The 20,978-nt window shown below is 33.6% G+C and overlaps 1 protein-coding gene across 2 annotated transcripts in view; it reads right to left on the reverse strand.

Annotated features, from left to right (window-relative positions):
- LOC107455017 (uncharacterized) overlaps positions 1-14,928 on the reverse strand; it is a 33,889-nt gene extending 18,961 nt beyond the window's left edge. For both annotated transcript variants that reach the window (XM_016072415.4, XM_016072414.4), the window contains exons 1-4: positions 14,775-14,928; positions 1,937-2,122; positions 1,202-1,318; positions 122-220 (exon numbers count right to left, since the gene is read on the reverse strand). In XM_016072415.4, the coding sequence (XP_015927901.2) occupies positions 122-220; positions 1,202-1,318; positions 1,937-2,096 (376 nt within the window). In that variant the 5' untranslated portion in view covers positions 2,097-2,122; positions 14,775-14,928. The remainder of the gene's footprint in view (positions 1-121; positions 221-1,201; positions 1,319-1,936; positions 2,123-14,774) is intronic.
- Between the last annotated feature and the right edge of the window lie 6,050 nt (positions 14,929-20,978).

Below are 20,978 nucleotides of genomic sequence, written 5' to 3' on the forward strand. Positions count from 1 at the left end.
TATATATATATATATATATATATATATATATATATGATGCATGTCAGAAGGCGTAGCTCTCTCCAAACATACAATAAAACTACGCCACTGACCACATGCTATGTTTATTAAGAAGACTCACGCAATGTCTCTTGATATGCAGCGGAATCCCAATCAGAAAAACCGGATTGCGTCTCATCTTGCGCTGATGATGTCTCTTCTGGTTTCGAATCTTGAGCCGCTGCAAAATAATAGAAACACAAGCTCACAATACATATTATCACAAGATTAATGAAAACCAATACATTTCTATTGACCTACCATTGTTTTATAAATAGCAACTTTTGACTTACGCATTGTAATTTACTCTTTGTGTGTAGAATGGGCCTCTCAAGGTTACACGAATTTTCCCTCTCTCTACACTTTACCTCTCTCTGTTTCCATGGTTTCGGCAAATATTGCCTTTTTCCCTAGGAAGTGCATTTCCAGAATAAGTTGGGATATATTTTAGTGGGAGAAAAGCGAGATTTACCGAAACCATGGTAAAGGAGAGAAGGAAAGTGCGGAGAGTGGATAAATCGCGTACCCTTGAGAGGCTTACCCTATTTTTTATCTACTATAAATAAGGGATAATCATTTAGTGTCCTTAACTAAAGGAAAGTTTATCTGATCAAAGACGCGGATAAATAAAAAACAGAATTTTTTTTTTCATAATGAGATATTTTTTTTCATTTTGCTTTGGTGGATTAAATTTCAAAATGAAGATATATTAAGAAACTTAAATATAGAGATGTATTAAGAAACTTAAATATATCTCTATCAGGGCAAAGAAGTTTACCAGCGTATTTTATTTCGCTTAATTGTATGAAAGCAAATGAAAAGAAATAATAATTGAGAAATTATTAAGGTTTAAAAGTACAGTTTTGTACTTTTTTTTTTACTCATACGTGTTTCATATTGTTATTTAGAAAAACGAAGCCTTATTTCTTATCAGTGAACTATCAACCAGTATATATTAATAATTTTAATTGACACTATTGAATGACACATAAAATATTAACACTAAAGTTAGATTCATTGTCAACGCAAATCATTAGAGCGATGCTGGTTTATTTAATTTAAATTATTCAAATATAGATTACTATGCGTGACGCCTCACTTCAAGGCTTATAATAGTTTAAAGATACAAAATTTTACATTTTAAAGTATTTGAAATGAGTACCTTGTGAACCATTGTAATTATCTTCAACGCTCTCAGGCATACTCATTAAATCATCCACCAAACCGTTGGGTTTATTTTGTTGGTTGCCGAACATAATTTCTTCTTGAGATCTTTTTTCTAAAAACAAATTATGGAAAAAAGAGTGATTCTTTAAGTATTTAATACAATTGTGAAACACAAACACAACACTGGATTTCGGCTAATTCCTTAAAAATTATTTTTTTAGACAGTTTTATTATTATTATTATTATTATTGAACCGTATATATGCTTCTTTGCATGAAGAATATTAATGTTTTTAACGGATATACTTTGTCTGAAAAGCGAAAAATATCCATTTAATTAGGTTTTATATTTTTGTAATAAAATTTTAAAATATTATTACTGAGCGAAAAATTCGACTGTCAGTTTCAAACTTTTTACTTTTTTGTTAGCTTTGTTTCTAATTTTTGGTAGCTTAAAATACAATAGTTTCTTAAAAAAAGCCATTGAGAACTTTTTTTCTTCAAATATTTCACTTCGAACTAAAATAAATAGATAAATACAAATAACACCATAAATTTTAACAAACAACTACTTTGTGTAAAAACAGGAACCAAAACAAAAGGAGAAAGAGGACCAAAAAAAATTTTTTTTGAAAATCGATGCAGTAGTTTTTCAAAAACTAAAATCGAACATTATTGACACCCCTTATTTTTAAAAAATTTAGAAATTGAAAAATCTTAATTATTGATACCTTTGTTATCTTCTTGGCTTGTGGATTCTTCGGCTGTTGTTGTTTCAGAAGATTTTGAATTATTTTTTTCTGCTAAAGTGAGAATTGTGAAACTAGATAATGCTGCTAACATGAAAAGAGTACACCAGAAGAAGTTATAACTATGGAAAAACTTCGCCATCTTTATCTAAATTCAATTTTCAAAATCTGAAAAGAGAATTATACTTGTTAAAGGGCAATAGTTACATTACGCTAATTAATTTGAAAAACGGGAGAAGTTGATGTCGTGTTGCTACAAAATACACAAAAGCGAAAAACAAACTAAGGATTAAAATCCCTAGTAGCAAAATAACTTGGGAACTTATTGGGCCAATATTCACCAATCTTGCCTCAACAAGGTTTTAAAGGGCCAATATTCTACCGTTATAGAAATGTTCAATCCATCCGATATTTTATAGTCACTATTCAGCCGATGTTCACCCTACATAAAATTGTCAAATTCACTCGATATTTTATTTCCCTTATTTACCCAATATTCTACCGTTATAGAATTGTTAAGTTCATCCGATATTTTATAGCCACTATTCAGCCGATGTTTACCCTATATAAAATTGTCAAATTCACCCGATATTTTATTTCCCTTACTTACCCAATATCGGCCCTATGTAGATTTACTAAGTTCACCCAATATGTTATAGCCACTATTCAGCCGTTGTTTACCCTTTATAAAATTGTTAAATTCACCGATATTTTATTACCCAATATCGACCCTATGCAGATTTGTTAAGTTCATCCGATATTTTATAGTCACCATTAAGCCGATGTTTACCCGATATAAAATTGTCAAATTCACCCGATATTTTAATTCCCTTATTTACCCAATATCAGCCCTATGTAGATTTGTTAAGTTCCCCCGATATTTTATAGCCACTATTCAGCCGTTGTTTACCGTATACGAAATTGTCAAATACACCCGATAATTTATTTCGCTTATTTACCCAATATCAACCCTATGTAGATTTGTTAACTTCACCCGAAATTTTATAGTCACTATTAAACCGTTGTTTACCCTATATAAAATTGTCAAATTCACCCGATATTTTACTTCCCTTATTTTTCCAATATCGACCCTATGTAGATTTGTTAAGTTCTTCCGATATTTCATAGTCACTATTAAGCCGATGTTTACCCGATATAAAATTGTCAAATTCACCCGATATTTTATTTACCCGATATCGGTCCTATGTAGATCTGTTAAGATCACTCGATATTCTATAGCCGTTATTTAACCTATGTCGGCTCGATATAGAAGTGTCTGACTCATAGCCTGACTTTATAGCCGTTATTCAGCCAATATTAGCCCTACTTAAAATTTTCCAATTGACCCCATATTTTATAGCAGTTACTCAATCAATATAGGTTATATATAGAATTGCATGATTCACCCGAAATCTTAAAGACGTTATTCATCCAATGTAGCTTTATTTATTTTTTTAAAAATAGTTCTGTTAGAAATTATTCATTTAAAAATAAATAATGTAATTTTATTCGTTTTAATTACTCTTTCAGAATTGTTCGAGATTTAAGTTCTGTTTTCCCTTTAAGCTTTGAAAACAATTGATTTGAAATTTAAATTGGTAAATCAAAAAATAACTAAGTTTTACAAAAATATGAAGCTAACGACGTTCCTTTTAAAATATTTTTAGAATACCAAATTCTATTTTCGAATACCAAATTCTGTAACAATTGATAAAAGTATTGATTTTGCATTTCACTGGCTGTTTCCCAGAACAAAAATAGTCTTTTCGTTTACCGACACACCCCCGTAAAACACCCACGCAGGGCGAGGCCCACCCCCATACTTATGAGCGGCGCATGTTGTATTTCCGCAGTACTGCTGAATCTAAAAATAGCTACACAATGATTTAGTTGTCGCGGTACATTACTTTCCACACAACCATCAGATGGCAACTTGTTGCCACCAGAAAATTATGGCTGTTTAAAAAAGAAGAAGTTTTTGGAAGTGAATTTGATAACAGAAGAAATCCTTTGATCGCTAACGTTAATGGAACATTTCTGGGTAATAATAAATGGTTCGATTTTACCTTACAAATGTAGGGAACGATTAAACAAAAATAGAAATACAGCAAATGATTAAAGAAAAAATTAAGCTGGGTAAATAACGGGTCTAAGGTTGAATAATGGATCATTATAAATATAAAAGGAGACATCGTCAAAGTTACCAATGTGACCCACAAATCACCATTTAGAATATTACTAGGCTAATTTCTATAAGGAAGACATTTAAAAATAATCCATTAATTAATCCAAGTATATATTATAATAAATAATAAAGAATGAAATCTAAGGTAAATTATATCTTAAGTTTATCATTTAGTTTTTATTTAGCAGCTAATAAATTATTTAAAAAACCATATATAAATTTATAGACTTGTAGAAATTTTCAATAAATTAACGGTATGATTAAAAATCTACAATATTGAAAATATTGAACAAAAAACAAATGAAGTAAAAGAAAGAATCAGGGGGGGGGGAGTTGTTAAGCACTTAAAGTAGGAAATCTATGGCATATACCAAGGAAAAGATATCACTTATTTATTCACTTACATTTACTAAAAGAATGGCTTCATAGCTGTCGTTTAACAGCCGATCCAAATTTGGGTTTACGACTACTAATGTTCAACACCGTGGCTTTGTAATTTTGAACAAGATCCAGAAGACAAGGAACCTAATGGATCAGTACCCCCAGAGGTTTTGATTTGTTACGGGAACATGAGGGACATTGCTACTCGACAGATTTAACTCGCATCAATCACCATTTACTGCTGTTGATGCCACTTGCCCCACGGGCAAGCCTGCTCGTTGAAACCTAGCAAATTTAAGGCAGAGTGTGCGCTACATGCTTTTCAGTGGCGCCATCCTATGGCCAAGAATTCGACTTCAGCCACACACACGTCACAGCCCGTTTTATAGGGTGGACCCATTCACACATCCATTAATTCATCCACAGATCGTAATTTTGACCTGAATCAGAGAACGATCGATCTCTAATCCAGTACCCCCAGAGGTATTGAATTGTTATGGAAACATGGAGGACTTTTGCGACTCGACAGATTCAAAGTGCATCAGTCACTTTACTCCATGGGTTGTCTTCGGCGGTGGGGATCGAACCCACGACTTCTTGGACATGGGCCCAGTGCCCTACCAATCAGGCGATCGAGATTCTAAAAGAATGGCTGACTGAGTAACGCTAAACGCAGATGGCGCTAGGGGTTAAAATTCGTCGTAAGATTTCCGGGTTTTACTACTTCCGACTAATTTTTACTCCTAAGCTTGAAAAATCCTTCCATCCAATATTATTATACTTGTAGTGTTTTCAATTTAAGATGTTATTTCAATTTAAGACGTTATTTCAATTTAACTTTTAGCAAAACAAACAACATATGAATCCGAAGGACTTCACAAGGTTGCTATTATGCTACCCCAAAAATAGCAAACGGCGCTATTTCACGCAAATATAGTCAAATAAGGAATAACACTCAAAACATGGTTAACCTTTGCCCTTCTTTATGTTGTGATATTAATTTTGTTAAATATATTTTAGACTCACGACCTGATAGAATTTATGAATAACAGAAAACTATCATGAATGGTAAAATTAAGCGTAAATTTAAACACAATTCATAATAATAAAACTTATGAAAGATGATAATAAAACCTAGAATATTAAACCTGTACACGCAACGCCTAGTAAACATAACATAAGCGGAGGGATACACCGGAAGTTCTCTAAATTTCTTCCGGTTTTAGGAGGCTTGTTATTGTTTACATTCAGTCAATTATCCATAGCCAGTTCTCCAAGTTGAATACGAAATAGAATCTTAATAGGGTGAACTTCTAATGTACAGTGCATAAATAAATAAATAAAATAATAATGAAATAATTATAAATTAATAAATAAACGGTGCGCATTGAATAATACTCGGATTTTCACGAATTGTGGCTTAATCTTAATCATCCGCTGACCTAATCTTAGATATGTGCAGATGATATTTTTATTAGTTTATAAATTTATTAGTGCACACGATATTTTAAGTTACAAAATCTGACTCAAAAATATAATTTCTCAAATTTTTAAAAACACTACTTTTTTTTAAAAGTTGAATGAGTCAGAAACTAATCGACTCATTTCGTTGAAAATTTTGTCATTTCAAACTGCATACCTTAAAATGATGGAAACATTTGTATGCCTTTCAATTCAACATGTTTTCAACTATAATGAAACAATTTAATTAAAAAAAAATATTTAGTGAAAATTAATATTTATGTTTGATTATCGTNTTCCGTACGCAGCATCAAATGAACATTTTTTTTCTTTCAGATGTTTCATAGCTTTTGTACTTTCCAGAACAATGAATGTTCTTTATTCTAATGTCTGAACAGTGTGGCAACTATACTTTATCCTACTAGGTCTCATGTCTCGCTTAATGTTATGCTACATTGCAATTTGTGATCCGTCCTTAGCAATTGTCCAGCAGTGTAGTAGGAATAACACGATCCGTGACGTAGGCTATAGTATACCCAATTATCCATAGCCAGTTCTCCAAGTTCAATACGAAATAGAATCTTAATAGGGTGAACTTCTAATGTACAGTGCATAAATAAATAAATAAAATAATAATGAAATAATTATAAATTAATAAATAAACGGTGCACATTGAATAATACTCGGATTTTCACGAATTGTGGCTTAATCTTAATCATCCGGTGACCTAATCTTAGATATGTGCAGACGATATTTTTATTAATTTATAAATTTATTAGTGCAGACGATAATTTAAGTTACAAAATCCGACTAAAAAATATACTTTTTAAAAACACTACTTTTTTAAAATTGAATGAGTCATAAACAAATCGACTCATTTCGTTGAAGATTTTGTCATTTCAAATTGCATACCTTAAAATGATGAAAACATTTGTATGCCTTTCAATTCAACATGTTTTCAACTATAATGAAATAATTTAATTAAAAGCAAATATTTAGTGAAAATTAATTTTTATGTTTAATTATCGTTGGTTTAAGTTTCAAAATCTGACTCAAAAATATACTTTTTCAAATTTTTAAAAACACTACTTTTTTAAAATTGAATGAGTCAAAACAAATCGACTCATTTCGTTGAAGATTTTGTCATTTCAAATTGCATACCTTAAAATGATGCAAAAATTTGTAAACCTTTCAATTCAACATGTTTTCAACTATAATTAAATAATTTAATTAAAAAAAATAATTAGTGAAAATTAATTTTTATGTTTAATTATATTTGGATAAACGAATTGTGAGCAAGAATTTTTAATTCCTCTTTAAAAAGATATGACGAACCAAGCAAAATGTAAAATTAACATTAAGAGGTCCAAACTTCCGGCAGCTTTCCCAAGTTAGACTATTTTTCTGATTGCGTCAATCCCTCATTATAAAATGATAGGGATGGTCACCCTTATAAAGGCTTCTGTTTCTTAAGATTTTATATCACAGTCAAACCCCGCTATAGTGAACCTTCAAGGGATCGAAATTTCGTTTCATTATAACCGGGACTTCACTATATCCGTTCCACAAACAATTTCAACTAATAGTTCTTAACTCCCTCCTTTTTTTACACATTATTTAAATAAATGACCAATAAAATGAAATACAAAAATGACTGAAAAATAATACGTAGTAACAAAAATGTATTAAATTTTATTTTTTATTACTCTTCGTCTTGCGTACAAAAAAAAAATTTGTGATCTTTGGCTAATGAGCAATCCTCATCATCAGATAGGAAAACACTCTTCCCGACTCCCCGATAATTTTTCCTGAATTTATGCTATTCCGCTTTTTAAACCTGTCTAACCAGCCATTCGAGCACAAAAAAGTAATCTCACCAAATCGCTTAGCAAATTCATCGGCTTTGACTTAAAGCATTTGTCCAGATACTGGAAGATTGCGGCTACTTTGAATGTTGAACCAATTCAGCAAACCAATTCACCAATGCAGCAAACAGGAAATACATTCCATGTTATAGATGGTATGAAAAATCGGATATGTATTTATTTTGAAGTAGAAATTTCAATATTATTGCCAAAAAAAAAACAATGAAGAAAATAAATCAGTCGAGGACAGAAAAAAGTTCATAATATCCAACTTCCTCTCTTTTTTTGGTTCACTATATCAATAATAAATAACATGATACGTGTGTAGCAAGGCACGGGAACGAATGTTTCGTTCACTATACCCGGAAGTTCACTTTTGCGGGGTTTAACTGTATTTTTATTTGAGTTGACCTAAGTAAAATAAATTCGTCTTCAGCTTTCTGGGAAATAGTTCGAACATAAAATCTAATTTTATTAGGCTGTAAAAAAAGCAAACGCATAATAGTTTCGCCTGCATTAAAATTGGGAAGCGCCGTAGAACTTCAAAACATTCCCTTTCTCTCTTTTTATTTATTTTTAACCATTCTCTTACAGTTTTTTAAAAAATCTTCGGTTCGGTACTTATCGATCTTTGTTCGTAAAACAATTTTGCAGAAATACGTTAGAGTAATAATCAAGTGATCTGATAAAATGAGTTTTTTTTATCTTCGTGCATACCGCATTCGCTCATTTTACTGACGCTACTGGTCACCATAGCAACGCATAGCACTCTTTTCCTTTTCTCTTTCCCCTTTGCCTCCTAAAAACTATCTTTGCAATTTCTTATACCTTGCTAACTTTATCAGACTATTGGTTTTTTTCCCCTTTCATTTTTAATAATAAAAAACAAGGCGACCTTTTTCTTTTAATCGATATAGGTATCTAAAGAAGAAAGGAATTTACAATGCGCTTTTATGCTCGAGGCCGAAATAAATTTAGTCTTAAATAAAAAGCGAAACTGAAAGTGTTCAGGCTAAAAAAGTTTACAATGGATAATTGTGCTATAATGGTAAATTCACCTGTTGTAATTTAAATTTCAGCAAAGAGTTCAGCAATAAAAAAAGCCTGTGAATGCAGTAATTTTTAATTTTTGTTTTAATAGACTTAGTTCAAATTTATATTTTTACTATTTGAATTGTATTTTACCTTTTTTTAGGTAAGTAGGTACTTTATTTACGTCACACTAGAGCTGCACAATGGGATATTTCATTTTATTTTCGATCCGTCGTTGAACAGCCGTTTGAACCAATCCAGAAGACAAGGAAACTCCTGGATCAGTACCCCCAGACTTTGTGACTCGACAGATTTAACTCGCATCAGTCACCATTCACTACACGGGGAGTCTTCGGCCTGCAGGGATCGAACCCACGAACTCTTGGACATGGGCCCAGTGTCCTACCAACCAGGCTATCGCGGCCCTTAAAAGAAACTTACAATGGGCTATTGGCGACGGTCTGGGAAATATCCCTGAGGATGATCCGAAGACATGCCATCGCAATTTTGATCCTCTGCAGAGAAGGTGGCTTCTCTGTCTTGGTAGCCTGACGACCTGAGCGCAACGTCGAGCACTTTACGATACAACAGTTTAACGAAGACCAATACCGCGCTCCCTCAGCCCCTACGCAGGCTGATCAAAGTGGTCACCCACCCGCGTACTGATCTCAGCCAGGGAAGCTTGACTTCGGTGTTCTACTGGGAACCGTGTCTTTACGATCAGTCCATAGCGGGAAATATTTTTTTAAGGCATTATAAAATAAAAAAAATTTAACCCCTGCCATTAGTTAATCATCTATGAAAACTGCAATAACCTCTGAACTGTTAGGACCATCTCTGAGAGTGGCGTTCTATAGATTAAATACAAATAATTCATCATCACATTTAGAAGCAGGCTTTGACTTTCTGCGAGTCACCATTAGAGTATTTATTTCTCAAAAAATTCAGTTCAATATGAAGCTATCAGCACTTTTATGGATTAGAATTTCAAGTACTTGTAGATCGTACAGTCAATAATCAAACAGACAAGTTTAAACTCAAATGAAAGTGGATTTATATTCTTAGCCTGTTCGCACTTTCTGATCTTGCGCGTTATGAAGAATTTTTCCAAATTTAACGAAATCTGAGTGTTACAGTAAGTGTTTTATTAAAATAGTCAATACAACATGCGATAAAATTTCAAACAAAACAAACTTGCTAATTATCTCAATAGTGCTATTGATGGATAATAAATAAAATTATCAACTTTGATACTGTGCACTAGTTCAAAACGAACTTCTAATTGTTTATTTAAGTTAAAAGAATTTATAGATTTAAAATGGTAAATAATACATTTTAAAGCAAAAACAACAGAAAGAAAACAAACTAAAAAGAAAATTATTTATTTTAACACTGCTGTTGAAGAACTAAAAGACGGCATAACCAAGTAAATGAGCATTAACTTTAAAAAGCACAAATCAATCTTTACATTCAAATGATACGTTGTACTTTCGTAACACTCCTTTGAGTCAGAAGGTATGAAACGGCAGTAGCAGAATAAACAAAAAAAAAGGGGGTTAATGGGGGTATGGTCCCTTCTTGAAGATATACAAGCCTTGCAGCGTGATTTCATACTTGAAATAAGGCAGATTATCATTTCCTTTGAAAATTGTCCTGAATTGTCCTGTGGCAATTTTATACCTTCCTTCTCCAACGAGTGTTACGAACGATCCTGCGTGTGTATTACAATTGTGGAATGATTATTTGTTTCGTATTGTATCAATCTATGTACATATCAAATTTCATTAAAATCAGTCAAGCAGTTCTAGAGATAATTGACCTAGTCTGCAAATTCTCTTAATTTATTACACCGGTGTACATACAGGAATAAGTACATTTTCTTCATTAAATTTGCCTTTTAATACTTTTTTCTTATTTCAATTAGTAGGGGAGAGTGGGGTCAATTGTAACANCGCATAAGAACGCGTACCCCCGCTACACTGTTCCCGTACCCCTGGGGGTACGCGTACCACACTTTGGGAAACACTGCCCTAGAGGTATGATTTGCTATGGGAACATGGTGGACTTTGTGACTCGACAGATTTAACTCGCATCAGTCACCATTCACCACACGGGGAGTCTTCGGTCGGCGGGGATTGAACCCAAGAACTCTTGGACATGGGCCCAGTGTCCTACCAACCAGGTTATCCCGGCCCTTATAAGATACTTACAATGGGTTATTGGCGACGGTCTGGGAAACATCCCTGAGGATGATCCGAAGACATGCCATTGCAATTTTGATTCTCTGCACAGGGGATGGCTTCTCTGACAAGGTAGCCTGACGATCTGGGTGCGAAGTCGAGCACTTTACGATAGAACAGTTTAACAACAAGAACCGATACATGCACCCTAGGTGCCTTCGCAGGCTGATCAAAGTGGTCACCCACCCGCTTACTGACAGCAGCCAAGGATGCTTGACTTCGGTGTTCTACTGGGATATCTTTCTGTGTTCTCTGTCTTTACGATCAGTCCACTGCGGGAATTGTATTTTTTAAGACAATATAAAAAATTTATAACTACTGACATTAGTAAATCATCTATAAGAACTGTAATAACCACTGAACTGTTAGGGCCATCTCTGAGGGCGGCGTTCTATAGAATAAATACAAACAAAGCGTCATCACATTCAGAAGTGAGCTTTGACTTTCTGTAAGTAGAGACTTTCCTTTCAATATAAAAAACTGATTCTCAAAAAAAAAAAACAACAAAAAAAAAAAAAAAAAAAAAAAAACAATTCTGTTCAGTATGAGGCTATCCACATTTTTATGGATTAGAATTTCAAGTACTTGCAGATCGTACAGTCAATAATCAAGACAAGTTTAAACTCAAATGGGAGTGGATTTAATTCCTACATGTTCGCACTTTCTGATCTTGCCCGTTATAATTGCTCGTTGCGTTGCGGATTCATACTTTACCATAATCTGAGTTCAACTGACTAATGACCTATACATATAGTATAATTTAAAATGTGAATTTAGCATACTTTTTCCATGACTCAACAGATCAGTTGATAATTTAAGAGACTATGTCATTGCATAACCGTCGTTGAACAACCAACCCAATTTTTGGGTTTATGAGTACTAATGTTCGACTCCGTAGTCTTGTAATTAACCCAAACCAGAAGACAAGGGAACTTCAGCATCAAGTATAGGGAGAAATCTGCCTTGGTGGAGGACTTTTCGATGGAACTAACCCGCATTTCCGTTACATGGAGAGGAAGACCACGAGAACTTCCCACGGTTAGCCTGATGGGCAAGGGGACTCTAACCATGATCCGTCTACCACTGAGGATATTTTACATCATCACTGTGATCGGTGCAAGCCGTATGCGGAATTCGTATCGACCAGCCATCGCCGGGATTCGAACCCGGTTCACCTGATTGGTAGGCGATCGTTCTATCCCCCAAACCAACACGACTCAAGAAGCAATGTAATGAAGGCTTCCTTTTGTGTGAGATCGTTGCTTGTGATTCATAAGAACGTGTGATGAAACTAATTTTTTTATTAATTAGATATAATAATGAGTTTTATAAATGGGAAAGAAATTCATTGTTCATTCTTTATTATTTCATATAGATTAGTAGTATCCACTTTCGATAATAATAGTTCATCATTATTGCAATCTTACTTTGCATGGCAATTAATAAAGCTTGAAAATTTCAAGAATAGATTGATTTTCTTAGAAAAAAAATTAAATAAGGATTTACTTTTTTCACTTTGTCAACATTCAACGAAAGCTTCCTTAAAAGGTTAAATGATATGTTTGAAAAATTTTAAAAAAATGAGCGATTGCCAATGTTTATTTTTCCTGTTGTCATTTTCTCATCATTCATTTCATGAAGTCCTTTTCTTCTAAAATGTCTCCAATCGAAACAAATATTTTATTGATTGTTTTTAAATCATAACCATATCGCTAGACTTGTCTCTTTGATTCGAATAAATGTCAATTTAATTAAGCTTTTGAGTAGCCAAAATCGTAGAATTTTTAAAATATCAAGAAACTTTTAAATGACTATTCAAGAGGACATGTGAATTATTTTTATGCAATAATTTAGATCATTAAGCGAAACTAATACAAGTATTGGAATTGTTTGTAAGAAATAAAATGGAAATTCTGAGACTATGGAATATGCGTTTTATTATTGCGCATAAAAATACTTCATAGAAGTGTGGATAACCAAATTTTCATTAAAACAATTGAAATAAATTCTAAGGAATATTTTAAAATAGCAAATTATTCCTGCATATAATTTTTTTTTGCGTTTCACGAGGGGTAATTTTTGATTTTCATGTGTTTTCTTTGGTAATGTAATGAAAAAGATATAAAATCGTCTGTTTTAATAATTTGTCGGACCATCCGTATGGTTTCGTAGATGTATGGTGTAAAGTAATGTCGGTAATTATAGTAGATAGCATTTCTATTTCTTCTAAGTTTAAAGTTGTTTTTATGACTTATCAGATCAGAACTGAATTAAGCATTTGTAACAAAATGATAAACAAGAGGAGTAAAGAGAGGAAAAAGAAACCCATTTCAACTGGACTGTATTTTTGATTACTTTAAACAAAGAAACTCTTTTAAAAACTGGTATAAGCTTTTTCATAAAAGCCTGGTAGACATTTCAAGCTTAACTTTCAATTTGATTTTTAAATAGTCTAAAAGATTCTACATCTAAATATAATTACATATTTCTTAAAAATCGTCAGATTATGTTTTTAGTGAAATCTAGAAGCATGATTCAAAATATAGATGGTTAAAATAAGAACAAATTGCTTTCTGAAGTAATAGAGAATATTTTAAGAACATTTCAAATTCTATTTGAAATTTTATAAAGAATTTTTTAAAAGATTAAGTTCTCTTTACCATTATATTATTTAAAATGTTAACGGGAGTTGGTAGGACATTAATAATGCTAAAACTGACCTTTTCTAAGCATCTAAGCAAGAAATTGCTTAAGTTTTTTTTCCCACGGAATATTTACATATAAAATTTTACACTGTGATAACTGTTAATACACATTTCTGCTATGTTTGACAAAAAAGTATAAACTTTATTTGATTTTCTTCTTAAAAAAATAGAAATGTTTGTTTAAGGAAAAGAAAAGATTTTTGTTAAAAGCATTGTGTTATAAATCCACTATCATAAGACTGAGGTTTGATCATAACAAAATGATAGATGATTAAATCAGATACAAAAATATAAGGGCAATATTAATTTTATTAAAATGAAAAGAGAAAAAAAAACGCTGAAATAGAAAGAATAATTTTCGAACAAAAACGTAGCGTTAAATTTTACTTGAAGGCTTAGTTTTTACATTAGAATAAATTTTTATATTTTTATTTATACAAAAAAAGTAGCAAAAATATTGAAACAAATATCGTTCTGAAAATATTTAGTAAAGATGAAAAAAAGAAAAACATTATGTTATATCTCTACTCAATACTTATTGTAAACTTATTCAAAAAATTTTCCGCCATTTCAGAAACAAAAATTTTATTATTAAAGAATTATTTCAACACAAAAACGTATTTAATGTTGTAATTCTGATAATGATTATCGTATGTATTAGTTTTAATAACGCGATTAATTTTAATCTTTTTCCACTATATGAATATAATGTTTATTTAAGTGGAAAAAAATATTTATTTAAGAAGGAGAAAAAGAAGGAAAGAAACATTTTTGTTTCAAACATTATGTAATGACTCAATTTAAACCTCACATTCTATTATACAAAATTTTTTAATATTTTTCCGTCATTTAAAGTTTTAAATTATATTTTAATTATATCAACCTATAAAAATATTGTGATGATAAAGGGTTTGAAAGATGAAGTAAATTTTCATTTTAATGATTACTCACCTGTAACGGAGATGAAAAGGAAGAACGATGCAGATGCTTATGTCAAAGAAGATTACCTGTCGCAGAGGGACTCCTACGTTCCAGCTAAAGGCAGTGGTCGGCATTTATCTGCGCATGCGCCTCCCTAATCGATGATTCCACCACACAACACGACATCAGGGCTAAATAGATAGACATATTGTAAAATTTGATTTTTCGGATGGGCATTCTTCTTATTTTTCTTTTTAACTATCAACCATTCGATCGATGAGACATTAAATTTATGGCTCATTCCGAAGAACAGGGAAATAGGACTCATTCTCAAGTGGTGTTTTTTTCTGTGTAAGATTTATGAAAATTAATATTTGCACAAACTGCGGGCGACCTTAACACTAAACATACCAACACTTAATTTATACCTATTTCTACAATAGCAGATCAATTGACCGGGCCTTATGTTTCTTGATTGAATGCATGAAATATGGATGTTAGGAAGGAAATAAACTGAACAAACTTTATTATAATTAAGCAAAATTGTATAATGCCAAATTTTATGTATTACAAACACAAAGAAAAAGAATTTTTAATTCATTGCTCAACGCGTTTTTAACATATACAGGGTGTTTCTATTGAACATTTTTCGCAAACATATTTCTTCTAATTATTATTATTTCTATAATTCTTATAATTATCCTTATGACTATAAGAATATGTAAATAATTCTTATAATTATTCTTATAATTAAACTAAACTACTAAACTCAGCGGCGCGACAGCCCAAAGAGGGCCAAGGCCTACTGTGCCCATCTCAGTTTTCTTGACCTTTGGGCTCTGGGGTGCAGGAGCAGATGTTCCGGTTAGGTGGTCAGCCGAACGCGAAACCCCCAATGTTTAGTTCCCAAGCATGCTTGGTACTCATTTATCGACCCACTGAAGGGATGAAAGGCTGAGTCAACCTTGCCCGCCCCGAGGATAGAACCAGGGACCTGTGGCACGACAGCGCGAAGCGCTACCGCTCAGCCACCGGGCGTCATTCTTATAATTAATACTGTTTTTTCTAAGAACTTGTGCTGTCTTGATTGTTTCGACATTTTCTGGATAAAAACAAACAGTTAGTTTGAAATAAAGTAAAGCTATCCAAATAAAATACAAGCTACTTACTAAAACATTTAGTTTATGTCACTTTTTCTGACTTAAAATCTAAAATTTCAGGTACTTCTCGAAATTTGAATTCACAGTTATTCTGATTGAACTCACTGCGCAACAGTCTTTGCAGAAATGTGCAACTCATCGAAGGCAATACGTTGAACACACACATCACATCGTCATTTCTGATCCGATAACCTTATAAAGCAATAAACTGTTCTCCCGGTCAAATCACCGGTTGTGGTAGTAATAGGTATACGAGAAATATTATTCGAAACAAACAAAATACGAAAAATAGTAATAATAATAGAATATTAACTGTATATAATTGTTGGAAAAAGTCATGAAGTCAAATGTGCAACAACGATAAGATGATAAGCTCATTTTCGATGCAAAAGTTCTTAAACGGTCATTTGACCAGTTATGGTATGTTTAATGTTAAAATATTGATCTATTTTATAAAGTTTATTCTTTATTCGAAAATAAATTGAGGATCTCAAAGAGACCTTGCTACAATGCTACGAAACAATCATATACATATACAGACACAGTTACGTACTTTTTGCACTTAACTACTTAAAACTTTTAAATTGTTACTATAGATAGCTTAAAAAACTACTATGGATATTTAATTGTTGTGAGACTTGGTGTGGTATACGCAAGCATTGTAACAAAATACACTCTATTAAAAAAAATCGACGCACCAAGAGGCAATCATCCGATTGCTTTGAAATTTCGTATGCATGAATGTTTTGAAAACAGATATGGCTGGAATGATACCGACTGGGGACGTATAGTCTTTAGCGACGAATCCCGCTTCCAACTGTGTCCTGACGATCATCGAAGACGTGTTTGGACACGCACAGGGCAGAGGGGGGATCCTGCCTTCACTATTGCATGCCACACCAGCCCTCAACAAGGCATTATGGTCTGGGGTGCCATTTCCTTTGACAGCCGGACCCCTTTGGTCGTCATTAGAGGTACACTTACTGCACAGCGGTACGTCGACGACATCTTGAGACCTGTTTTGCTACCGTTCCTTTAGCAGCAGCGCCCTGGACTGGTTTTTCCGCAGGACAATGCCAGACCACATACGGCACGTGTTGCTATGAACTGTCTGCAGGCTTGTCAAACTCTTCCTTGGCCTGCCAGATGACCAGATCTCTCTCCCATAGAGCATGTCTGGGATATGATGGGAAGGCGATTGCATCTGGCACTGAATGTTGATGACCTCGTTCGACAATTGGATCGAATTTGGCAGGAAATACCACAAGAGACCACCCGGGAGCTTTATCGGTCTATGCCACGCCGTGTGGCAGCTTGTATCCAGGCTAGAGGCGGGTCAACATCTTATTGAACTTGTTACTCTAACTCTGCAATAAATTATTCAATTGTTCTGAAATTTTAATAGTTTACTATTCTGTATATTGTCTTCCTATCTACCAATTTTCGTTTCGATCAGACAACTCCTTCTTGGTGCGTCGATTTTTGTGTTATAGAGTGTATATGACTAATTTTTCAAAATTTTAGTTTAATATTTGGGGGAAATAAAGCTGTTATGTATATGCATAAGGCGACTTAAAGAAATGTCTTGAAATAATTTATTATCTTATACAGTCTCTCACGTTTTGTGAAACGAATTGGGGAAAAACATTTTTAGTGATTTTGTTACGTTTCTGCAACAGTATTAACTTAAGAAATTATTAACTTGAGAGAGTATTAACTTAAGAACTTAGGAGAGTACTAAATTAAACAATTCATAAAAGACCTAAATGACACTTTTTAAACAATTTAAACCATAACAATGAAATTCTGTATTCGGATACGGGGTTTTGCTTTCCAGCAAATTTCGTACAAATTTGGATCGAAAGTTGTTCAAAAGTTCAATTTGTTACTACTTTAAGCCGTCATTTTTTTTTCTTGTGATGGTGCTACTCATTAGGTATTCGCAGATATATGGTTGGCACGAGTAGATTTTTGCTTCTTATTTCGGAGTGTCTTGAATCTTGAATAAACTTCGATTTAAAGTATCTTGTGGTTAGTGTAAGTAAGAAGTAGATGGCTCAGGGAATAGAGCGTTCGCCTTCCTAGGAGGTGAACCAAGTTCGAATCCGAGCTATGGCTGATCGTCCGGCTTGCACCGACCATAGTGCTGACGTTAAATACCCTCAGTGGCAGACGGATCATGGGTTAGAGTCCCCTTGTCGTCAGGCTAACCGTGGAATGTTCTCGTGGTCTTCCTCTCCATGTAACGCAGTTCCATCTAAAAGTCCTCCAAGAAGGCAAATTTCTCTCAATACTTGATCGAGGAGATAGTTCCCTTGTCTTCTGGATCAGGTTCAAAATGGCAAGGCTACGTAGTTGAACATTAGTAGTCGTAAGCCCAAAAATTGGGTCGTCTGTTCAACGATGGTCATAAAATGATCTTAGCGCATTCTTTTCACAAACAGTACTGATGCATGCAAAGTTCTTTTTCACCTCAGAACACTGGATTGTAAAAAAAAAAACTGTCTCCCTGATTTGACCAAATTTTTTAGAAAAACTGGCTCTTAACTGCTACAATCGACATTATAAAACTGATTGCCACTACCTTCAGGACAAGAAAAAAAAAATATCAATCACACTTAATCTACTCTGCTACATCATCTGGCTAAACGAATTCTAAGCCATTTCTAATGATTTATGAAATTTCTTCTTTCCGAGGAATAATACACCCAGCGGACACTTTAAACAATTTTTATAAACAATGCAAAATTCATTCGAAATTTTTTTACATCAGGACACAAACTTTTGAAAAATACCAATAAGCACTTTTCATGGAAAATTTTTCAGATAAAGAAGAAAAAAAAAAAAAACAACCCGCAACAAATAAATATCATATGTTGACAGTTAAAAAAATTTGTGTAATATTTGTACGGAAACTCTTTTCGTGAAGGACGCCAAAATCGAAAACTACTAATAAGCATCTAGAAACATTTAAGGAAAATTTTAAAAAAAATTCTAATTTTGTCAAAAATGGAGAAAAAAAAGAAGAAAAAAAAGGAAAACTTAAAATCTACAGTAAATATTATATGAGGACACACTAGAAAATTATTGTTTTTTTTTTTTTAAATTATTAAATTATTAACATCTTATTACAAATTATTATCTTATATAATATATATAATATATGCATAAAATATGGTTTAGTTTGTACATAAATATTGTGAAAAATAATTAGCATAAAAATGCTTCTAACCTTATTTACTTAATTTATTAAATGTTAAAATCGAAAATAATAGCTGTTGTCACAGCAAATATCCCCAGGGCCGAACCCTGGATCATTAGATTTTGACCTCACGCGCAAAACTACTAAGACACGCCATTTGACTGAATAGAATTCAGGATTCTAAATCATTTCTGATGGTTTAGGGTACTTCTCTCGTTAAAATTTTTCGCAACGAAAAATTTTCATTTGATTATTTTCTCACACGAAAGGGAGGGTGAGGGTAGAGTTGTTATCGACAATGTCAACTATGAAAAGGTACCCAACGATAGAATCGAGTTAACATGTCTTATATACGACTGAATTGGAATTATATATTTGTAGTGGTAAATACACTACAGTACTTCCCTACCTGAATTATGTCTATGATTGAAGTCGATGAACGGATACCACTAGTTGATCCATCGCTGTTTTGTGAGAAACCGGTATAACTGTATTAAGAACGTCGTACTATTTGAGTGCTGATCGAGAGAGCTGTATTAAGTTCGCAGTCGTGGTCGCTCCTTTGTTTCCTTTAGCAGTCGAGTGTATACGCTGTACGTGATCGAGACTAAGAAGTCGAGCTTGAGAAAAGGAATGTCGCAGTCACAAGTAGCAAGTCAACTGTTCAATATAGACCATCCTACGAAATAGGCGTGTTCGGATCGAAGTGGGCGTTACTGTCAAAATAGGCGTGTTCAGATCGAAGTGGGCGTTACTGTCAAGATAGGCGTTTTCACATCAAAGTAGGAGTTTCTGTCGAGGTAGGCATGTTCGCATCACGCCCGAAGGTCACCAAAGTGGGAAGAGTTGTTATCGACCATGTCAACCTTCATCTATGAAAAAGTCACCTATGAGGCCACCTCTGTAAATCATAGATTCAATCACTCATTCAAAGCTCTGTGCTATTTAAATAGTTTAATTAGTTGTTAGTTATTGGCCGGGATAGCCTGGTCGGTAGGGCGCTGAGCCCGTGTCCTAGAGTTCGTGGGCTCGAACCACGCCGGCCGAAGACTCCCTTGTAGTAAATGGTGACTGATGCATGTTAAGTCTGTCGAGTCGCAAAGTCCTCCATGTTCCCATAATAACTCAATACCTCTGGGGGAACTGGATTGGAGATTGATCGTGCTCTGACTTAGGTCAAAATAACGATCTGTGAATATATGAATGGATGTATAAGCTCTATAAGCAGGCTTGACGTATGGGTGTCTCAAAAGTCAAATTCTTGGACATGGATGGTGTCACTGGAAAACAAGAACAATCGCACTCCTCTGCCTTCACAGGCATACGAATAGAGATTTGTTAGTCTCCAAATTATTCTACTACCATTCAAATATCTCCCTTTCTAAACTAAACTCAGTTGCGTGACAGCCCAATGAGGGCCAAGGCCTACTGTGCCCATCTCAGTTTTCTTGACCTTGAGTTCTGGGGTGCAGAAGCAGATGTTCCGGTCAGGTGGTCAGCCGAACACGGAACCCCTAGTGTTTAGTTCCCAAGCATGCTTGGTACTCATTAATCGACCCACTGAAGGGATGAAAGGCTGAGGCCCGCTCAAACCACATTGCTATCCTGAATAGATAGTGTTCGTAATAGACAGCAAACATACTACCATGAATGACTGCATAACGCCAACTTTCTACTTCTAAAAGTTATATTGGCAATCGAAATGGGCTACAGAAGGCGTAGAGTAGAACTCTCTACCTATGGCTACATTTTGCATGCTTTCACTATAAGCGAGTAGATAGTCAAAGGAAAAGGAAGTACGTTAGTTAATACTTTATATATAGATTTTCAAATAGATTAACAACATTTAAGTTAGGAAACTATATGGAACTG

This window comes from Parasteatoda tepidariorum, chromosome 6 (genome assembly GCF_043381705.1).
Source record: "Parasteatoda tepidariorum isolate YZ-2023 chromosome 6, CAS_Ptep_4.0, whole genome shotgun sequence".
NCBI classification, from domain to species: domain Eukaryota; kingdom Metazoa; phylum Arthropoda; class Arachnida; order Araneae; family Theridiidae; genus Parasteatoda; species Parasteatoda tepidariorum.